Consider the following 22,964-nt stretch of genomic DNA (forward strand, 5'->3'; position numbering starts at 1 on the left):
TTAACTACAGCATGGTAGAATAGAAATAAGTAAAAGAGGGATGGCTATCTTTCTTATGAACAACTAATGATTCCTTATGTTTAGACAAAAGTTGTAACAAAATCATATTGCATTTTCTCCACTGAAAGAAATGTTATGCATCACGAAAATATCAGTATAAAGATGCTTGAATATTGGCTATAATTTGAGAACATTTACTAGATATATCCACTGTAAATACAATTCATATTCAGGAGTGAAAAGCAGTAATTTGTAAACAGTTGCCAACAAACATGTTTCTAATACAACTTTGATTTCACATACCTCTGCATCAACAAATTCCTTAACTAGGAAAAACAATCCTTTTTTCTGTTAATTGTGTTTTTGTTCCCTTGTGTAATTTTAGTAGCATATGTAGTTAGGGAGAAAAGATATGACAGTATCCAATGTCTTCCAAAAGTCTGGTAATTGACAGCAAAAAAAAAAAACAAAAAACACAAAAAAACAAAATCCTTGAAGGAAAGGTAAAATTGGATGTCATTATATAACTTATTTTTTCTTCTGATTAATCACTTCTAATAGTTTTAAATTTCTGTCTCAAAGCATCAAAACACCCAGAATTATACTGTTAATGGTGTATATGGATACTATTAAAGAACACAAAAATCTATGAAACTGTTTCTTTGTCAAACCATACCCAAAGGAGCAACATAAGGCAAATAAGAATCAAATATAACTGTTAGTAATTAGGTGTCTTTCTATATTAAATATTATCCATAATCTCTTGCCCTTTCGATCGTGTAAGAAGATTTTGACTTTTTGAATTCTGGCAGTTGTTAAGCAATTAAACCACTATAATTTTCCTCTTAGTCCTGAAAAAAAAAAAATTTGGAGCAGATACATCTCTTCCAATCTAGATACTATTAAAAATGTGAGGCAGAAAGCTAACTGTAATTAAAGGGTAATGAAAAGTCTATTGTGAAATGGTTATTATGAACTTGATGGGATTGGCAAGATCACTTTGCATAACTACCTATCCTTCCCATTGTGCTATGGAACCGAAAAATTGCTTAAAACGTTATAGGTATATTATTTAAATAAATAATTACATTTTCATCTAAATATATGACCCAAGTGTCTAGAGGAAGATAAGCTATAAAAACATAAATTATTATTGCAATTATTCAGTTAAAAATCAATTTAAATGGATTTTGAGAAGACAGTGGAGTACAAAGCACCAGGAACCTGTCTCTACACCTAGACAATAATTGCACTGGCAGCCTCTGTCTGATGTAACTGTTTTTAAATTCTAGAGTCTATAGAAGGCTTGGAAAGCAATTTGAGATGAATTTCAGTCAATTTCAGCTATTATTGTCATAGCAGCCACCCATTCCCTGGCAGGCAGCTGAACATTTCTACTAGCAGCAGCTTGCACACAGCTTGCAGGAGCCATGGCTGGGAAAGGGGATCCTGTCATTGAAATATTGGGGATTTGTACTCTGATTGGTGCTTCTGATCCCACAGGTTCAGATGAAGAAGTGGATGGCCACTGTTCCCTCCATGTTGCAAGCTCCTCCTTCCTCAGCTAAAGTGACTTGCAGAGAATTTAAAGGGTAAGTGCCCTTTCCCTCCCTGCTTCCTTCATTTTTTTCTTTTTTACCTTTTTGGAACAAGACTTTAAAGAATTTTCAAAGGAAATTTACATACAGAGAAAACTAGAAAGTGACTGGATGTGCCTAGGAGAATGCACAAGCTCAGAAAAATTCGTAGAAAATCTTAAATTTATATTTCAGACAGATCTTTGGCACACAGATAGCCTACGACAATAAATAAATCTAAAACAATAAATACATCAAAAAGAAGAAAATTCTGGGGAAGAAAGAGAATCTGATTTTGAGTTACAGTATTAGATTTAACTATCTAGTTTCCTATAAAAATTTAACATGTATATGAAGAACTGGGAAAGCCTGGTTCATTCAAAGGAAAAGAGTAAATCAACAGAAACTGTCCCTGAAGAAGACCTGATATAAGATCTATTCAACAAAGATTTTAGACGATTGTTTTCTAATTTCTCAAAGAACTAAGAAAGATGTGAAGAACGTGAAGAAACAAACATCCATAAAGAATTAGGAAGCCTAAATAGAAACCAGAAAAAAATTCTGGAGCTGAAAATACAGCAACTAAAATGAAAAGTTCACTAGTGGGATTCAAATGCAGATTTTAACAGGAAGAAAAAAGAATTAGTGAACTTGAACCTAAGATAGCAGTAAATCATGAAGCCTCAGGAACACAAAGAAACATAATTGAACAAAATTGAACCAAGTCTACGTGATTTGTAGAATACCATCAAGAGTTCCAACATATGCATTGTGGGATCTCCAGAAGGAGAAGAAGAAGCAGAGAAAATATTTGAAAAAATAATGGCTGAAAACTCTCCCAATCTAATAAAAGACATGAATCTGAACATGCAAGAGTCTCCACAAACTCCAAGTAAGATGAGCTCAAAGAGACACATACCTAGACACATTACAATCAAACCTTTAAGAGCCAAAGAAAGAGAGAATTTTGAAAACAGCAAGAGAGCAGCAATGAATCACATACAAGAGATCCTTAGTACAATTGTTTTCAGCGATTTTTATCAGAAACATTGGAGGCCAGAAGGTGGTAGGCTAATATATTCAAAGTGCTAAAAGAAATAAGCTGCCAACCAGTAATCCTATATCTGGCTTAGCTCCTTCAAACTAAGGGATAATTAAGGCATTCTCGCATAAACAAAATCTGTGGGAATTTGACACCTGTTCACCTGCCCTACTAGAAATACCTAAGGGAGCTCTGCAGGGTGAAAAAAGGTTACTAGACAGTAACTGAAACTTATACGAAGAAATAAGAATCTCAATAAAGGTAAATGCAAGGACATTCTACATGATAAAAGCTAAATTATCATAACTTTGGTTTGTAACTCCACATTTCGTTTTCCATACAACTTACCGAGACTACTTCATGTGAACTAAATATGAGTTTATATTTTGGGGTATGGAATGTAAAAAGATGTAATTTTATGACATCAACAACCAAAAGTGTAGGTGGAGCTGTTAAAGAAGCAGAATTTTGTATGTTATTGAAGTTGGTAGATATCCAAATTAGAGGGGTTTTTTTGTTTTGTGTGTGTGTGTGTGTGAGTGTGTGTGTGTGTGTGTGTGTGTGTGTGTGTGTTTTGAGACGGAGTCTCACTCTGTTGCCAGCCTGGAGTGCAGTGGTGCGATCTCGGCTGACTGTAACCTCCGCCTCCCAGGTTCAAGCGGTTCTCCTGCCTCAGCCTCCCAAGTAGCTGGGAATACAGGCATATGCCCCCACGCCCAGTTAATTTTTGTAATTTTAGTAGAGACATGACTTCACCGTGTTAGCCAGGATGGTCTCGATCTCCTGACCTCGTGATCTGCCCGCCTTGGTCTCCCAAAGTGCTGGGATTACAGGCATAAGCCACTGCGCCTGGCCCAAATTAGAGACTTTTAAGTTGTGGATGTTAAATGGAATTCCTACGGTATCGACAAGGAAATACTATAGAATATATATATAAGAAAATGAAAAAATAATTTAAACTTTTCACTACAAAATATCAACTACCCACAAAAAAGATGGTAATGCAAGAAATGACAGACAAAAAAGCTCTAAGGCATATAGAAAACAAATAGCAAAATGAAAGAAATATAGTTTCTCCTTACCAGTAATTTTTTTCAACTTTACAAAGATATAGTTAAAAATAAAAATATTTATATATTTAAGAGATGCAGCTTGATGATTTGATATATGTATACATTGTGAAATATTGCCACAATCAAGTTAACTAACATATCCATTACCTCACATGGCTACTATGTTTTTTTGTGTCTGTAGTGAGATCACATAAAGCCTCTTAAATTTTGCGAAGACACTCTTAGCAAATTTTAAGTATACAATACAATATTGTTAACTGTAAGAATATTGTTCTGGCAATATACAAAAATGATTTCCAGAACTTATCTTGCATAAGTAAAATTTTGTACCCCTTTACTATGTAAGTATTACTTTAAACGGAAATGAATTAAATTTCCAATCAAAAGACAAATATTGGCAAAAGTACAAAATCATGATAACTATATGCCTTTTATAAGAGACTCACTTTAGAATGACACGAATACATTGAAATGAAAATATGAAAGAAGATATGCTAATAGTAACCAAAATACAGCAAGATGGATATACTAATGTTAGACAAAACAGACATCAAATTTATAAAGGTTATGATCTCTAAGGAAGAAAATTATATTTTAGTAAAAGTTTCAATACAATAAGGAGATATAATTAAATACTTACATTTTGATAAGACAGGGATGAATCTTGAGGATATAAGTACCCAAAGAGAAATACTGTATAATTTTACTCATATGAACTACTCAGAGTATGCAAAATCAGACAGAAAGCAGCATGGTGGCTGACAGGAGTGGAGAGGAAGATAGAATGGGGCATTCGTGTTTCATGGGTATAAAGCTTCAGTTTTACAAGATGGAAAGAATTATAGAGATGAATGCTGGAGATGGTTGTGTAACATTATGAATGTATTTAACAACACTGTCCTCTATAGTTAAAATGATGAAGTGGTAGATTTTATGCTATGTGTATTTAACCACAATTTAAAAATTGGTAAAAATCAATTTAAACCTCATCTTGTGTATGGGTATAAACATGTTGGTTTATATAAGTCTTGTTTTGCTAAATACATGAGTTAATATTTTTTTAAATGGCAGTTTACAATGTTTGAAAAGCATTAAGTATTCATTAAGTGCTATTATTGTGTTATAAGTTTTAAATATAAATGTATAGTTCAATACTCAGATGCAAAAATGAGTTTATTTCTCATATTCAAGCCCATTCTTGTTCCACTATCTTAGCTTATTCTTAGACATAAGAAGGGACTTTGAACTTCACTGAATGTACCTTTCTCTCTCAAGTCTGTGGTTCCCTTTACCGGGAACACTCTTTCACCTGGCTGTCACCTAAACTGAAAGACCAGTGTGTTCTTAGAAGTGTCCTATGGCCTTCAGCATTTATATTTGACTTCCCTTTCTGATTATTTCATAGTGTATATGTTTCTGAAATTATTTTATATTGCATTATTAAATGTAACAGAGTTTTTTTTTTTCGCTTTTCAGTCAGTATAAGAACCACCATTACGTGACTTGTTATTTGCACACTTAAAAAATATTGAGTACCTACTATGTGTCAGTACAGTGCAAACATCATAACACAAAGTTGAATTGGTAAAGGTCCTTTGCACAGAGTTTGTAGTCCAGAGAAGAAAAGTGAGAACAGTAATAGTTTTATTCTGATGCAACAAGTACTCTAGTTTTTAGATGAAGAACTTTAAAAAGAAAAAGAGCAAGTTCAGGCACAAGAGGCGTTTGTTTACTTTTGAAGGACACACTGGATTTAGGTAGATAAAAATGACAAGAGAAGGTTTCTCAGTAGAGAAGGAGAGAAGAATGTATTCAAGAACAGTAGTAACGGCTGGGCACGGTGGCTCAAGCCTGTAATCCCAGCACTTTGGGAGGCCAAGGAGGGCAGATCAGATGAGGTCAGGAGTTCAAGGCCAGCCTGGCCAATGTGGTGAAACTCTATCTCTACTAAAAATACAAAATTAGCTGAGCGTGGTGGCCCATGTCTGTAATCCTAGCTACTCTGGAGGCTGAGGCAGGAGAATCGCTTGAACTCGGGAGGTGGAAGTTGTAGTGAGCCGAGGGTGTACCATTGCACTCCGGCCAGGGCAACAAGAATGAAACTCTGTCACAAAAATAAATAAATAAATAAAAAATAAAAAGAAAAAAAGAACGGTAGTAATAAAACAATGGAATGAGAGAACAGCTTGTGTTCTGGAGAACTTGTAGTAAAGTGTGAACATGGGAGAATAGTAGGAAGAATTAATAGAGAAATAAGTTTTCTAGAATAAGCTAAAGACTTTATTTTTTTCTCAGAAAGTTAGAAGAAGCCATTAAGGGATTTTAAAGGGAAAGTGAAATGGTCACATGTAAATTTTATGAAGACCTCTCTGGTTATAATATGAAGTGCAGGTTGAAAGTGAAGGAGCAGTCTCAATGGGCAAGGATAAAGTTTGAAGGTGAGAAATGACAGGCCTTAAACTAAGGCAGCTACAGTGGAAATAAGAGGACATAATGAATTTGAGATAAATGAAAAAGTTAAATTCACAAGGTTTTGTGACAGATTAGATTTGAGGAAAAAATGGGGTTAAAACTTAGCCAGACTTGGTTTTCTAGCTATACCTACGTTAACTAAGAAACACTGCAAGTACATAGGTTTTAAGATAAAAATATTTCTAGTAATTTTGCATATTCAAATAAAAAAATTTGAGACTCAAAAGGCAAATTGCAAGTAGAAAAACTTAACTTTGGAATTTCTCAGGGTAAACATAGCACTTGCAGCCATGAGCTTAGAAAGATAATGCCAAAAAAAAAATTAAAAACACATGCTTTATACATTTAAAAATAAATATGAATAGATGTTTAGGCATTATTTAAAGAAAGTCATGATAAAATTATGTTTCTATGTTAATATTCCTTATGAACATGTAAATAATATTTAAAAAATAATTTTAGAAACTAAACTTAAAATTACCAGTTACACAGGCTTCTTTGTAAATATTTCTGCCACTCACTTACACATGGACATTGTATTTTTATATATTGTTATCTTCACCAATAAGTTCCAAAATGATATGAATAAGACCTTTAAAAATACGTTTTAAATTACTGATTTTAAGACTTGTTTGTGAAGTGAATTGCAATATGCAGTACTCTAATAAATCAGCAGTAAAAATTTACTTAGAAAGAATATTCATTTTAAAACAGTGCACTGTTCGACAATACTTATGATTACATGCCATGTCTCTAATTTAATAATTACTATTGAACCTACATGACTTGCGTTAATTTTTTGTATTTAGACAGAAAATTAATGCACGTTCCATGTTTTATATTTGTGAAAGAAATCCAACTTCCTCAGCTATGCCAATGCTCCCTGCTTTATTTGGCTTAGAAGCTTTTGAATCATAAATATTCTCTGATTCCACTTGGATTTTAAGAGCCACAATGTCCTCAGGCCTATATTAAAAATGAATCAGTGATAAAAATTATGCGGTGAATGATGTATTCTATTAAAAATATTAAATTTCTAAGTTTTTAGTTGAAGTGGAATAAGAAGTGCATTATTAATAGTCTGGAGAAGAAAAAAGTCAATAGCCGTATTTTTAAATATCTGAGTTTGATGGTATCCTCTAATGCACACTATATTAAAAAATAACACTTTAGCTTTCTAAAATGTTAAAAAACAATTTTGCAGATTAAATTATTTTTATCAATGATATAAAATTTGGGTTCTGTTAGCAATGAATAGCCTAAAGGGCAAAAACCCTTTCTCATATATATATATCTATATATAATATAGATATAAAATATATCATATATAATGTATATCATATATAATATATATCATGTATTATATATCTCATATATTATATATATTTTTTCTAGCACTCTCTCTATAATATATATCTCATATACTATATATATTTATGCATGTGTATACACTTTATACTTTTAAGTAGAAAAGTTGTATTTTCTCACTGCTTTAAATATTAAAAATTCAGCAGTTTTGTTAGAAGCCTCAACTATTAAAATCGCTCAGTCTCTGAAATCTAGACATGATTTGAGTATATTACTTATACTTTTGAAGTATAGTACATATTCTGAAACCTTTTTTATAAGATATAATATTCTCTATTAAGAATGTAATGATATCTAAAATCCAGACATATTATGAAAATTGTATTATGTTTTGATATATTTTCTCCCATTGCTAATTTTGCTAGCTAGGCACTGCAGAAAATCTTTTTACAAACAAACAAAAAAATAACATGGCAAGCTGCCACACCTGCAATTGAATTCTGGTTGAATTAAAATTATAATTTCAGTTGTTTATTATCTGTCTGTGTTTTTCTTTTCAACAGAATACTTTCCTTTAAATAGAGATCAACTGTATATGCTATGAGCCACTCCACGTAAGTTGCAGAAAGAGAATTACCATACAAATGATGATCTTTTAATCAGGTTAGTATTGTTTTTATTATTACTATTTTTATTTATTTTTGCAATTGAGTTGTATAAGTTCTTTATTTTAATAGTAACCTTTTATTAGATATAGAGTTTGCAAATATTTTCTCTACTTTCATACATTGCCTTTCCACTTTATTGATTGTTTCCTTTGTTATGCAGAAACTATTTAGTTTGATGTATTCCCCTTTACCTATTTTTGCTTTTGTTGCCTGTGCTTTTGGTGTCATATTCAAGAAATCACTGCCAAGACCAATGCCATGAGGCTTTTCCCCTATGTTTTCATTTAGGAATTTTACAGTGACAGGTCTTTATTTAGTATTTATTTCATTTTGAGTTGACTTTTGTATAAGGTGTAAGACAAAAGTCCAACCTGATTCTTTTGCATGTGAATATCCAGTCCTCTCAACAAGATTTGTTGAAGAGATGATACTTTCTCCACTGTGTATTTTTGGTACCTTTCTAGAAGATCAATTGAACATCTATGCACAGACCCTGTATATTGTTCCATAGGCCAATATATCTGTCTTTATGCTGGTGCCATGCTGTTTTAATTAATGTAGCTTAGTAGTAAGTTTTGAAATAAGGAAATGAAATACTTTAGTTTTGTTTCTTCTTTTTCAGTGTTACTTTGGCTATTCAGGGTTCTTGTGGTTCCATATAAATTTCAGGATTGTTGTTTTTATTTCTGTAAAAAAAAATGCCAAGATTTTGGTAAGGATTAAACTGGTTCTGTACATTGCTTTGGATAATGTGGATTAATTTCTTTTTAGATAATTGATAATGAATAGATTCGCTCAAATCAGCAACTGATATATGTTGATTTGGTATCTTTCAACTAGACTGAATTCATTTGTTACCTCTAATGTATTAGGGGATGTGATGCGGGTGTAGTTTTTAGGGTTTTCTACACATATGATCATGTTTTCTGCAAACACACATATTTTACTTTTTCCTTTATAATTTGGATGCCTTTTAATTCTTTTACTTGCCTAATTGATTTGGCTAAGACTTCCAGTACTATGTGGAATAGAAATGTTGAGAGTTGCATTCTTACCCTGTTCCTACTCATAGAAAAATAGCTTTACTTTTCAATACTGAGTATGATGTTAGGGGTGGGATTTTTATATGTGACTTCATTGTGTTAATTCCCTCTACACCTAGTTTGTTGAGAGTTTTTATGGTGAAAGAGCATTGCATTCTGTCAAGTGCCTTTTCTGTATGTCAACAACAGCCACAAACACACACACACAAAAACAATTAAAAAGGAGTAAAATAATTGAATAGACATTTCTCTAAAAAAGACATACAAATGTCCAACAGGTGTATGAAAAAATGTTCAACATCACTAATCATCAGCAGAACTCAAGTCCCAGGCACAGTACGATATCACCTCACATGTTAGAATGGATATCTATCTGCCTATCTATCTGTCTATCATCTATCTATCTATCTATCTATCTATCTATCTATCTTAACACTTGTTATGTGCGTGTGTGTGTGTGCATGTATGTGTGTTTTCAAGGATATGCACACTGTTGGGAATGTAAAATTGTGCGTCCACTATAGAAAACAGTATGGTGGTTCCACAAAAAAATTAAAAGTGGAACTACAATATGATCCAACAACCCCACTTCCAGCATATCTAAAATAATTGAAATCATTATCTCAAAGAGATACCTGCACACACATGTTATTGTAGCATTATTCACCATAGTCAACAAAGGAGATAACATAAATGTCCATCAACAGATGAATGGAGATATATATATATATATATATATATATAATATATTATATATAATAAAATAATTCAGTCTGAAAAAATAAGAGAATATCTTGCCATAATTGACAATATGGATGAACATAGAGGATATAATGCTGAGGGTAATCAGCCAGTTATAGAATATAAATTCCATTTATACGAGAAATCTAAAAAAATTAAAGTCATAGAAAGAGAGTAGAATGGTGGTTTCCAGGGGCTGCGGGAAGGGAAAACGGGGAGTTATTCTTAACGGGTATAAAGTTTCAGTGATGCAAGATAAATAAGTTTTAGAGATCTGCTATAAAACATCATGCTGATAGTTGACATATTGTATTGTGCACTTCAAAATGTGTTAATGATATGGGAGTGATGGGAAGGGAAAAGCATGGTCCCTTTAAATGATACGGAAAGGGGGAAGGGAAGCGCTGGGTAGAGGAAGGTATGGTCCCTGGCTAGGGCTCCACTCCTATGGACCCAGATGAGGACAGGCATTTTTGTTTTCCTGCCCGAATGTAGTATTTCCCAAAACCACCTGGCCTGCTACGCCCCCATCCTGTACCTATAAAACCCCCCTAGATTCCAGCAGGCAGACACACAGGCAGCTCGACGCAAAGAGGAACACGCTGACAGGCACCAGCATGCTAGCAGCCACCGACTGGCAGAAGGACACGGAGTTTGGCTGAGGCAATTGGAGGAGAGCCCGGGCCGCCAAATGACCGACTCCAGGGGAAAACCATCTCCCTTCTGGCTCCCCCATCTGCTGAGAGCTGCTTCCACTCAATAAAACTTTGCACTCATTCTCCAAGCCCATGTGTGAGCCTATTCTTCCAGTACACCAAGGCAAGAATCTCAGGATACAGAAAGCTCTCTGTCCTTGCAACAAGGTAAAGGGTCTAATTGAGCTGGTTAACACAAGCCGCCTATAGACTGCAAAATGAAAGAGCAAAACTAAAAGAGCACCCTGTAACACATGCCTACTGGGGATTCAGCTGTAAACATTCACCCCTAGACGCTGCCAGGGGATTGGAGCCCCACAGCCTGCCCATCTGTATGCTCCCGTAGAGGTTTGAGCAGCGGGGCATGAAGAAGTGAGCCACAGCCCTGTCGCACACCCTGTTAAGTGGACAAGGGAACTTCTCCCGTTTCATGAGAGGACAGAAATTATGTTAAGTATTCTTATCTCAATTTTTAAAAAAGAAAGAAGAAGTGAATCGGGGAGACAAACATCTCTTCAGTACTTCTTTCATGAATTTACTGATTCTCATGGTTCTAAAAATGGCACCTAGTACACAATAACTTTCTGTAAGACAGGAATAAATCCAAGATTTGTCAGGTCTACTGTTTACACAATTTGGGTTTGGTCCTCTTTAAGAAAAATAATGCAAAACTATGAATACAAAATTGCTAGTGCCCCTCCTGTGACATGTACAATCTATGCACTGAAGGGCCCTAAATCTAGGTTCTATTAGCAATATTAAAAAGCTGCCTGTCTTATGGTATTAGAGACATGATTTCTTGGAAAGTGAGGGTCTAAATTCACACATGTCACATCTTTTTCCGATACTAATTGGCTCCTGAATGTGTACACAACAGTACATTTTATGGACAAAAACTAAGAAGAACATGTTCTTCGGGCAATGGTTCAGATCTTCTATAACTTATGGAAAATTTCAATAAGCACAGAGAAATCAACAGGTGCAGGCTGGTGAGCACAGGTAAAATATAGCTACTAGTGTCAGATATGCAAACAACAAAATTTCTAATGCAAACTATATTGACCTGTTAACAGCAGACAACTACGCAACTGAACACCTGAACCAGATGTTCAGATTACTAGAGGCAAAAATTTGGTCTAATTCAAACCCTTAAAACCTATATAATGAGAAAGATAATTCAGGACCTTGTAATTTACGTGTGGACCCAGCATTTCAATTTTAAATTAGTATGCCTGCAAATTTCCTTTTCTCAAACTGTTTATGAAACTGATGTTTATACTTCTTTTTAAGACGGTTGAGGTTCTTATGAAACCTGTTTTATTTTTCTTCCTTGACAGCAGAATTAAACTCAATCCTTACAAAAAGAAATGTTCAGCATAAAAACACATCAATCTGAATGTCAATAAACAAATAAATAAAGCATAATTAAGAAAAGGCCTATAAAAGCAAAACAAACAACAAACAAACTGAAGGCTGCTTCAGTTTACCAAAGGTATAAAAATGATATGCAGAGTTAGTTAAATTTGAAATACAATAGATAATCATATCTAATCAATTCAGCAAAACAATAAAAAAGAAACTTTATACTCTCTTAGATGACCTTATATAGAGTAGTAAACATTGCTTGTTGTCACCAAATAGTCATTCTTCTGTTCTTCCTTTGTAACAGAATGCTGAGTAGTGTGCCTAGCTAAATGATTATATTTACTAGCCTCCCTGCTATGATTTTTGTAGTTATTGCATGCCAGAGATCTATAAATGGTTGTGGGATATCCAGGAAGACTCTTTACAAGAGCAGCGATAAGTGTCATTTATCTTTCACCTGCTTTATACTGCTATGGAACTGGAATACAGATTTATGGAATATAGTTTGATGGCTGGAGCTCCAGCAGCCTGCTTGAACCCTGAGATTACCTTGTGGATGGAAGCCATGGTCTTGGAATGCTAGAGAAAAAGATAAGCGATTGAGATCCATGTGCTTTATGGAGCAAAAATAATGAAAGCTGTATACAGTATATTTTATAAAATAGTAAAGTCTTAGAACTTTTACTTATTTTCCCCCAATCTATTCTACTCTGTGCTGGAAGCTAATAGTAACACAGTTTAGATAGATGGAGAGAAGAAAATACTAAGTGGAACAATGAGAAAACAATAGAAATGTACAAACATAATAGATAAAATTCACATGGTATCTTCACAGTTCAAACATTTGATCCCAGTAGTATAAGCCACATTATCATTTGTAGGAAAGTCACTTAAAATACACAGTATTCAAACCATTGAGTTTCATGTAAATAAAGTGCCAAACTTACCAAATATAGCATTAGAAAAATTCAATTAATGTTGAATTTCAGATCAACAAAGTGATTTTTGTAAAAGTGTATAATACAATAAAAATATTTATAGTATATCTGAAATTCAAATTTACCTGGGAGTTCTGTATTTTGTCTAGCAACCCTACCTGTAAAGTGGTTGACTTATAATAATATAAATTACACAATGCTTTCTTCAAAGAAATAATATTTTGGGGAGCTTTACATTTGGTATCAAACATGATCAACAATGCCATATTGAACAGAATAAATGACATATATTTCATTGAACACACGGTATACCACTGAATTTTATGACAACCTCCTTATTACAAATGAAGAAACTAAAGTTTAAATTTATTTTATAAATCCATTGTAGGCATGTAGCTAAGAAGTGGCAAAACTAATATTGAAATCTAGTTTAATATGACATAATTTGACTTAGGTGTTGAATTTAGACTGGACTATATATAAGTTACTGAACGGTGAGCAACTCTAGATATTATAAATATAATGTGGACAATAATGTCTAAAATGTTTAGACCTAGTTTCTCTCAAGTAAAAACAAACAAAGCAAAACCAATTCTGCTGTGCAACTCCTTCCTGACAACTTTCTCGGTCATGTTAACACATCCAAAACAGTTCCACATTTCAACTTCTCTTTTTCTTTCACCCCTGACTGCCAATCCTGACAACCAATTCTATTTTATTTCCTCTCCAGGTTTCTCTCAATACTCTATATTTGTCTTTATGCCCGCCTCAGCTTGCTTAATTCAGTTTCCTTTACCAAAGGAACTCACAAACCAGGAACCAAATCAAAATAAGGCATTTAGCTTTTTCAGAAATGTGGGCATACAGAGGATCCAGGACACAGATACAGGCAGATTCATCCAGCTGAGTGAATATAATGGCAGATTTTTTAGAACAGGGATTAATAAAAGATTGCTAATCAGGAGAAAAGATAGCATGATTCCTAAACCTTCCTTGAAATGAAAAAAAAAAAAAAAAGAAATTCTTCCATTTCTCCATTTACAGTGGCTATTATAACTAGATAAAATTTGTTTCCAGCGTTTCCTGTGAATTCCCAATCTTTCTTGGTACTATATGTAACCTAATAGTAAATTCCTATTTTTTTAGGTAGGTTCAGGGTATATGTACTCCTCGAAACATATATAAGGAGGAAGAGAAGAAAGGGGAAGGGAGGGGAAGAAAGGGAAAGAAAGAGAAGAGAAAAAGCAGATGTCGTTTCATAGAAAACTTGTAATGTGCCTCATACGGTGTCAACAGATTTAAAGTGTTTTTTCTCATTAATTCTCACCAAAAACTATGAGTTAATGTTACTGTTATCTTTATTTTACAGATAAGGTGCTGAGGCACAGAGGGTTTAAATAATTTTCTTGATATCACATCATTCTTATGTGACTGAAGATTAACTGGAATCCAGACAGTTTGAATCCACAGCCCATGTTGCAAACCAATGTCATAATGGCTCCTGTAGTTTGGTGGTATGCTTTTACTCATTCGATGCAAAATGTAAAACAGACAAAACGAAAATCTTCAAACATCAATTGAATATCAATAAGTCCCACACATAATAGCACAGTATAGCAAATCTAGCTGTAACATATAAGGGTTAGAATTATTTGGGACGTATTTTCCAAAGAGCACCAGAAAACTGGATTACCTCACTCGCACACAGTGGTTTAACTCCTGCTCTTGAGGCGACCGGGCTACGTAAAAATCCCAGCACTTGATACCACTTAGTTCAGTGACCTTGGGTAAACAGTTAAGTATCTCTTTTATTATCAGTCTTCAGTGGGTCATGCCTGTAAACCCAGAGCTTTGAGGCCAAAGCAGGAGGATCACTTGAGGCTAGGATTCTGAGACCAGCCTGGCCAGCCCAGAAACCCCGTCTCTACAAAAAAATTTAAAAAATAGTTAGGTGCAGTGGCTCACATCTGTAGTCCTAGCTACTTGGGAGGTTGAGGTGGGAGGATCACTTGAGCCCAGGAGTTCAAGGCTACAGTGAGCTGTGATTCTACCACTGCACACCAGCCTGGACAACGAGCCAGACCATCTATAGGACAAACAAACAAGCAAACAAAAATTCACCCACGTAAATGGGCATAAGATTCTCTGCTTCATAGAGTTGTTGTTCTTAGGGCTAGTGAGATAAAGAGGTAATGAGATCATGAGGTAATATTAACCCATCCTATTAAAGAAATAAAATTATATATGCAATGCATGAAAAGAGTACATGTATGCACACGGGATTTCTTCTGCACTCAAGAATTAAATAAAAATATATTTTAATTAAATACAGCGAATATAAAAATGAGGGGATATAAGAAATGAAGGGCAGTTATGTTTTTAAAATACATCTATATTATTTTAATTGTTTGCAATTAAAATGTATTTATGTGTTGTCTAGGTGACTATACATTTAATCCTACCTAATATACATATTCAAAAGTCAGAGAGGATATTGCAAATTGTCACTGCTTTCCTTTGACATGAAAGGCACTTATTAATTTAACTTTATATAATTTGATGGGAATTAAATTCATTTTTGTAAAAATAGATAATGTACTTATAGGGTATATACACTGACTCACATATGACCTTTTTGAAAGTCTTTCAACACATCAGAAATCCATATCTAACAATGAAAAACTCATCTTATGCAAATAGAATTATAGATATTTCTTAATGTAATTAAACCCCAAAATGAATTAGACAACATTCTTAGTGGCAAAGAACAGAACCCATTCCAGGTAGTTTTAAGCAGGCAAGAAATTTAATAAAGACTATTAGGAAGCTTGTAGAATGTTCAAGAGAGCAGAGTATCACGCTTGGGGTCTAAAATGCCAGCAAAGATGCCCAAGGCATATACTGAAATAGGCCCATTGGAGACCCCATCGTAGCTGAACACTGAAAAACTCCAGAGCTTTTGTCACTGCTGTCCTTGAAAATAGTGTCCTCTGTCACAGGAAGAATGGTGGAGAGAATAAATTTTGTAGAACACCTGCATTTTCCTGTTCTTATTCATGAAATGGAATCTTGTTCATTGGTTTCTGTGTTACAGCCTTATTTACATATCTGCTCCCTAACTACAAGGAGGGCTAAACAAATAAGATTTTTTATTTCCAACTTAGCCAGCAAAAATAATAGGGTAAGAATTGCCAAAACACTGAAGGGCTATTCAAAAGGTGTTGGGTAACCAGAAAACACATCAGATATCCATTAGACAGTACTGAAAAATGAATAAATAAATACATGTATGTTGTTTATTTACACAGTGAAGTCCTTATTAGCAAATTTTAAGCATAAATAAGTATCAAATGAAAGACAGTTTAACTGATATTTTACATTTGTCACATTACTAGTTATATTGATAAATGCATCAAAATGTATTTTCATAATTTGACTGTTGAAACTATAGTACTTAAAAACACCAAGAATATATTGGAAATTTGAATAAATATTCCTCTTTGAAAGATATCTTTGCACGCTGCTGTTTTAATTTTGAGAAGCTGATAGTTCTGTGTACACTATAGATTTGGAATGTTTGTTCAGCTTAACTAAATATGGCTCAAAATGAAACTGAAACTTTCTAAATATTGAAAACATTTTTAAAATTCTCAAAATGTATCTGTTCCATAAAGTTTATACAAAATAACTTTATCCAATAAAATGTATTTGTGCAAGAACTTATCTAATTTTTATGTATATTTTAGAGACCTGACATATCCAGTGATCATTTTTCCAAAAATTTTGAATTTCTGAAACAGAGTGAAGTATTAGGATGGAAACAAAAGAATTTCTCAGATCCATGTACAAGAATGTGTCCACTTTTGCAAGTTGTCCAGAGAATATCAATCATAGCATATACTTTCAAATTATTCTTGAAATAATTTAAATGAGTTTAAAATTATGGTTTTCAGACCACAGCACCCTCAAATACACTGCGCCTATTAAAAACAATAGTGGAAAGCTTAAGAGTATGGATGGCAATAAAAAAAAGAAAAGATAAAGTGTAGAAATGACAACCCATAAAGCAAATCCACAGTGATGCTGTCAAGGGCTTTGTCTCTCAAAGTATCTTAAATGCACCCGAGATATGTGCTCAATGCTCTTGGCATCTTAGAGAATTAAGCATTATTCTCCAGATAGTCTTTAAGAAAAGTTTCCACATATATGCAAACTTAGAAAAGCTCCATCAAAACAAAAAATGATAAAAATTGAAGAAACTCTGTGTTTTTGATATATTCTAGGACATTAAACAAAAACATTAGGAAAATGTAACCAATAGGAGTTTGGGCTTGCATCTCAGGCCTGTGTTTTAGGGGTTCTTTATGAAGTGGCCAAGAATAAGAGGAAAGGTGATGGCTTTCTTGAATGAGGATAAAAAATATGAAAGAGAACACAAAACTTCAAAATCACTAAAGCAAGGGATTGCCCCACCTCATTTCCACAGATACCCCATAAGCACACAATTTTTACTTTTCATCTTGTAGGATAATGTTCACTTTTTGATGCTCACTCTAAACAGATAACATGGAAGGAACAGGTGATTGCCCTTGAGTTTGTTTCTGTTTTGGTTGCACTTTTGAAGCTGTACTTTCTTGAATTAAGTTTAAATTCCGAATTTCTAAAAATGATCCTGAGTAGAAAAACATGTTCTTTCATGCTAGGAAAATATTTTTTTGCTTTGATTAATATTTCTTGTTTCAAATACATTATGACATGTTGAAAGCAGAAAGTGTCTTCATTGTCTTTTGATTTTTCACAAGCTATAGGCTGCTTCTCAACCATGAGACCATTAAATAGATACATTTATAATTATAGATATTCTGACAGTCAGATTTTGACATGCAAATATTATTTTCAGAGATAATTAACTAAGAGTAGTAGAGTACAAAGGTACAAAGGCTTCTGAGAGCTTTTTTTTTTTTTTTTTGACCTACTCATTTATTGAGAAACTATCCAGCTTTTACTCAATAATAGCATAGATGACTTCATGGGAGTTGGTATAGTCCCTATTGGCCCAGTGAACACACGACCCCAGATTGACCAATCAGAGTATTACATTCCTGTACTTACTGTAATTATTTCAGTGAAAGCCACGTGATGCCAGTCATACAAATCTGTGATCTTTCTAGAATGTGTTTCATAGGTATTGGAACATTATTAGTAAGTAACCATGTGAAGTATTAGTTTTTAAAATCCTTTCTTATTGAAAATTAATATATGCACATGTTAGAAATGAAAAAAGTAAAAAAGAATATATATTAGAAGTAAGTCTAATTCTATCCTGATCCTATCCTTATCCTTAGAACCAACACTGTGAATTATTTCATACAGTTTTAGAAATTTTCTATAAATTAACAACATATATTTTTAGACACATAGAAGTGTTCTGTAAGATAATAGGATATTTTAACATAAACACATATAAATATTATATTTTCATGTTAGCACATATAAATCCCCCTCACTGATTTCTAATGGCTATAGATTCCTATTACGTACAAACAAACATACACACATCCATACAATCACATTTCCTATTGATGGCATTTTAATTTTTCCTTTTACAAAATTGTGAAGGTGAACAATTTCATACATATGTGCTTGAACACACATACAGGTATATTAATAGGAATAAATCCCATATGTGGATTTATAGAATAAAAATATTTACATATTAAAACTTAATAGATATTTCCTGTAAAGATTTTGTACCAATTTATTTTCTCACCAATACATTGCCACAAAACCATTTTACTATACCAATACAAATGATTTGGATAATTCCAAAGGACCTATAGTGCACCTCTCATCCAGTAGATTAGATATAGCAATGTTCCAATAATTCTCTTTTACTCTGCATCCAATATTCATTAAGCTCCCCCGACATCACAAAGTCTAGAGTATATCACATGAAATATATACATTATAAAGCAACTCTATTTATGTACTCACATTGATGTCTTCCAAATCTAAATTATTTAGAATAATATTGTTCCTTTTCCAGATAATGGGAGGTCTCAGGGTTCCTTGAATGGCACAGCTCAGAACAGCACTTTGTCCCACAGTTGCTGCAGTGATGCTTAGTTTCTGATCTTCTGGCAGACTCAACTGGATCACTTCTGTAAAGACGAAGTGTCAGTAATGTTGATGAGCATGTAGTTTTGTAAGGTTAATAGTATAAAGTTTCTGAATACTAGTAATTAAGGTTTTTAATTTGAATAAAAGGGAAAAAAGCTTATGATGAAACGAAAAAAGAGAAAATTGTTTCCAATAAAAGGTCAGAATGACATTTCAATTTAATTGATTGGCAAGCATCCTCATGAGGCACAGAACTATTAAGCATGAAATGAATATCAGAAGTAGAGTTATAATAAGCCTGGCAGATTGCACCCAAAAGAGAGATAAATTATTTAACTGCCAAATCGACATGTAGTGTGTCATCGGCATTGAATAAAAATGATGCTGTTTATTCACTGATAGATTTATATTGCAGGTTAGATGAGATCACTGCTGACTGCAGTAGACAGTAAAATGAATCTTTTTGCTGGGAAACCTATTGACTCTGAAGGCGTAAGATTTGTTTGGGAAGTTGAAGAAGTAAAAATCTGAAGTTCACTGACCAAACAGCAATTAAGTAAAATTCCATCAGCTGTCTTTACCAGGTCGCATTGGTATTGCTAGTTATTTCATGATTCTTAAAGATAAATATCATATTTTAACTAACCAGTGTGCACATTTCTGCTGATAATTTCTGCCAAAGTACACATTTCTGTCTGTTGCTGGACAACATTATTTGAAATCTGGATCCGGCTGTCCTTTTTGGTTTTCAGATAATCCTTACCAATTAGGAGAATTATCAACTGTATCATTGTCAATTTTCATGAGAGATGACTATGATAATGTCTGCCAATTCTGCATCCATGTAAAAACTGCCCTTTTGTTTCCTGCTGACATTCACAGACATGAAGTTTTCTACCTTATGATTTGAGTCTTGTATTTTGACTTTGCTCACAGTCTTGACCACGTTAGGAATACCACAAATGAAACACCACAAATTCTGACTTAAATGTCAATATAGAGGAGTGAAATAATTGTCCTTTGTTCCCTTGTTAAAGTTGTGATATTTGTCACTGGGATTGAGTGAGGAAAGTGGTGTCCTAACTTGTAATAAATATGATCATGTGCAATGGCTGCACTCTTCTTGAGAAAGCCCCCTCCCTCCCTCTCAGCATTCTACCACTTTGTCTCTATTTCTTAATCCTGTCTTCCCCTTGAGATGCTAAACAAGTGAGTTTTATAGAACGCAAATATCCAATAAAGAGTTATTTGGTTTTTGGTATCATCACAAATTGCAATGCCAAACATGGCATATGTGTTTGGATTAAGGCCTGGATTAAACATATAATCCACCACCCGCTCAACACACACACGTTAAATGTTGAGTGATCTGTGGTGTTTTCACCACTGGCTGACACTAATTATCTGATAAAATGAAACAGAAATATACTCACACTCCTATTCTGTTATATAGCATCTAATCTCTAAACCTAAAGTCACTCTTATTTAAGTTATCATTGTTTTGTGTTGTCAAAGTGAACAGGAATGCTCTTGAAATTGGAAAATCCTAGTAGAGAAAGCCTCAGCCCAAACTCATTGTTTGGTTTGTTACATCACCCAAAATAGAGACAATAACCCGATAGAAATGGACAACAAACATCTTGTCCATTTCTTTGTGTGAAGAGTCTAACCTTGAATCAGATTTAGCCATATTCCCATTTATTTCAATGCTTCCTGAATAATAAGAACATAGGGAAGGCCAGGTACGGTGGCTCACGCCTGTAATTTCAGCATCTTGGGAGGCAGAGGCAGGCGGATCACTTGAAGTGAGGAGTTCGAGCCTGGCCAACATGATGAAACCCCGTCTCTACTAAAAATAGAAAAAAAAGCCAGGCATTGTGGCTCATGCCTGTAGTCCCAGCTACTTGGGAGGCTGAGGCAGGAGAATCTCTTGAACCCGGGAGGCAGAGGTTGCAGTGAGCCAAGATCATGCCACTGTACTCCAGCCTGTGCGTCACAGTGAGAATTCGTCTCAAAAAAAAAAAGGGAATACTTTCAGTCTGTTTTAGATTAATATATATTCTGTCATATACATATGACATGTCTCTGTTATATATCACATATGTGTACACATATAAAACCACACATACACACACAGAAACATAAACACACACATACACGCATAAGGAGACATATATATACATAAATAAGTTTAAAATTATTCAATTAATTCGAAACACTAAAAGTTGAAATCTGCAGATACAGTGTTTATGTCTTCGTTTAATGTTACAAACTTACAGAAAGTGAGAACATTATAAAAGTAATGGCATCATGTACAGTATCATGTAAGAATTATTAATAATTTCCCATTTACATTCCTGAATTTCAGCTTCTGGTTCCTCATTAAATTACAGAGGAGATAATGGGACATCTGGTTCTAAAAACAGCATGTAAACATTGGCTATTCTGCCACTTAGAAATACAATTGCTACTAAGTTACCCTGGAATCTCTTCACTAACCCTTCCGCATCTGTTATTAGGTCCCAGGCCATTTGAATTAGTTGTGCTTTTTATAGTTATATATTACAATGGTAATTAGATAATATAATCATCTCAGAATAAATGCTGAGATTTGGCATAACATTATGTGGGCAATCTTTCTAAAATGTATTTTTTTAGAAGATGTGTAATTAGAATAAAGAATTACTATTCACTGGGAATATTAACATGCACAGAAAAACTTACTTTTTAATTTTATGCCTACATTTTAAAATAACTTCAAATATATTTCTTGGTAATACTTATTATTAAATAACTATATATTTGATAATTTCTTAGATTTGTTTTCTGCATATTTCATGCTGTATGTTTCAGCTCTTCCCTACTATGTTGTATAGAAAAAATACACCAAGACAATTATGTTCACTGGTTACATCTCAAAATCAAATGGCCTTTTCCTGAAATAAATTTAGCAGCACAATTTATTTTAGCTACAGAATTGCCATGCCCATCTTTATTTGTCTTGTGATAGTTATTAAGAAGCACAGATTAGCACAGATTTAATATTGCGAGTTAAAAATGTTAAACATTTTTATTCTTAAATTATATCAAGGATGTTTCAATGTTGAGTGAAATGCTTATAAAATGCCAAAATTATAAGTTTTGTAGATACATGATCATTATTTCTAGAAATGCATTAATATGTAAAACAACAGCTATGAATCAAGCTGTAATCCAATTTTAAAACGATTTTTATATCTATTATTGTAAATTGCCTCTGAGTGTGTGTGTACATTTTAGTGACTACAGTTGCTACTTCAAAAACAAGGATTTTGAAACAAAATTTGAAAACAATCTTTTATTAACTATAGTTAATTCATGTTTTCTTGGATATACATTAATAATGACTTGTTTCATTTTATAGCATTCTATATGCAAACAGCTTATGCTAGTTATGTACAGAAACTATCTTTGCAACAAATAGCACCAATCATTTTATACCCCTCTGCATCCTTTCTGCTCTAATAACCTCAACATGTATCATGTGTCCAGAGTCACCTGGTGCCCTAGCAAAAGGTAAAAACATATAGGCTAAGTATAACATATGGTACTGAGTGTTTTGACACACTTCAGCACTGCTTTCATCTATAAACTCTGCCTCCTCTTGGAAGCCCTCTCAAGTATTTAAGGCAAAATTTTAATGATTTTTTTTCTGCTCTCACATTATGAGGACTATTACTACTTTTTTAATTCAGCTTTTGTTTTTGATTACTTAGGGAAGTTAAGAGGCAAGTAAAATACTTTCACACTGTGAATCCTTCTCTATGCTTTCTCATTTTTACAACTTGGCTTAGAGAAAAACTAAGAGCTTGCTTTAAAGGAATGAAATATTTGAAGTGTCTGCTAGAAGGATCTGAAGCCAAAGACACAAGTATAGTTTAGC

At 33.6% G+C, this 22,964-nt stretch overlaps 1 protein-coding gene across 5 annotated transcripts in view; it reads right to left on the reverse strand.

The window, feature by feature from the left end:
• The window catches only part of FSTL5 (follistatin like 5), a 786,207-nt gene that overhangs the window by 247,535 nt on the left and 515,708 nt on the right, over positions 1-22,964 (reverse strand). For all 5 annotated transcript variants that reach the window (XM_032148724.2, XM_032148716.2, XM_032148719.2 and 2 more), the window contains exon 7: positions 18,917-19,083. In XM_032148724.2, the coding sequence (XP_032004615.1) occupies positions 18,917-19,083 (167 nt within the window). The remainder of the gene's footprint in view (positions 1-18,916; positions 19,084-22,964) is intronic.

Source organism: Hylobates moloch, unplaced genomic scaffold (assembly GCF_009828535.3).
Source record: "Hylobates moloch isolate HMO894 unplaced genomic scaffold, HMol_V3 SCAFFOLD_3, whole genome shotgun sequence".
Lineage (NCBI taxonomy): Eukaryota > Metazoa > Chordata > Mammalia > Primates > Hylobatidae > Hylobates > Hylobates moloch.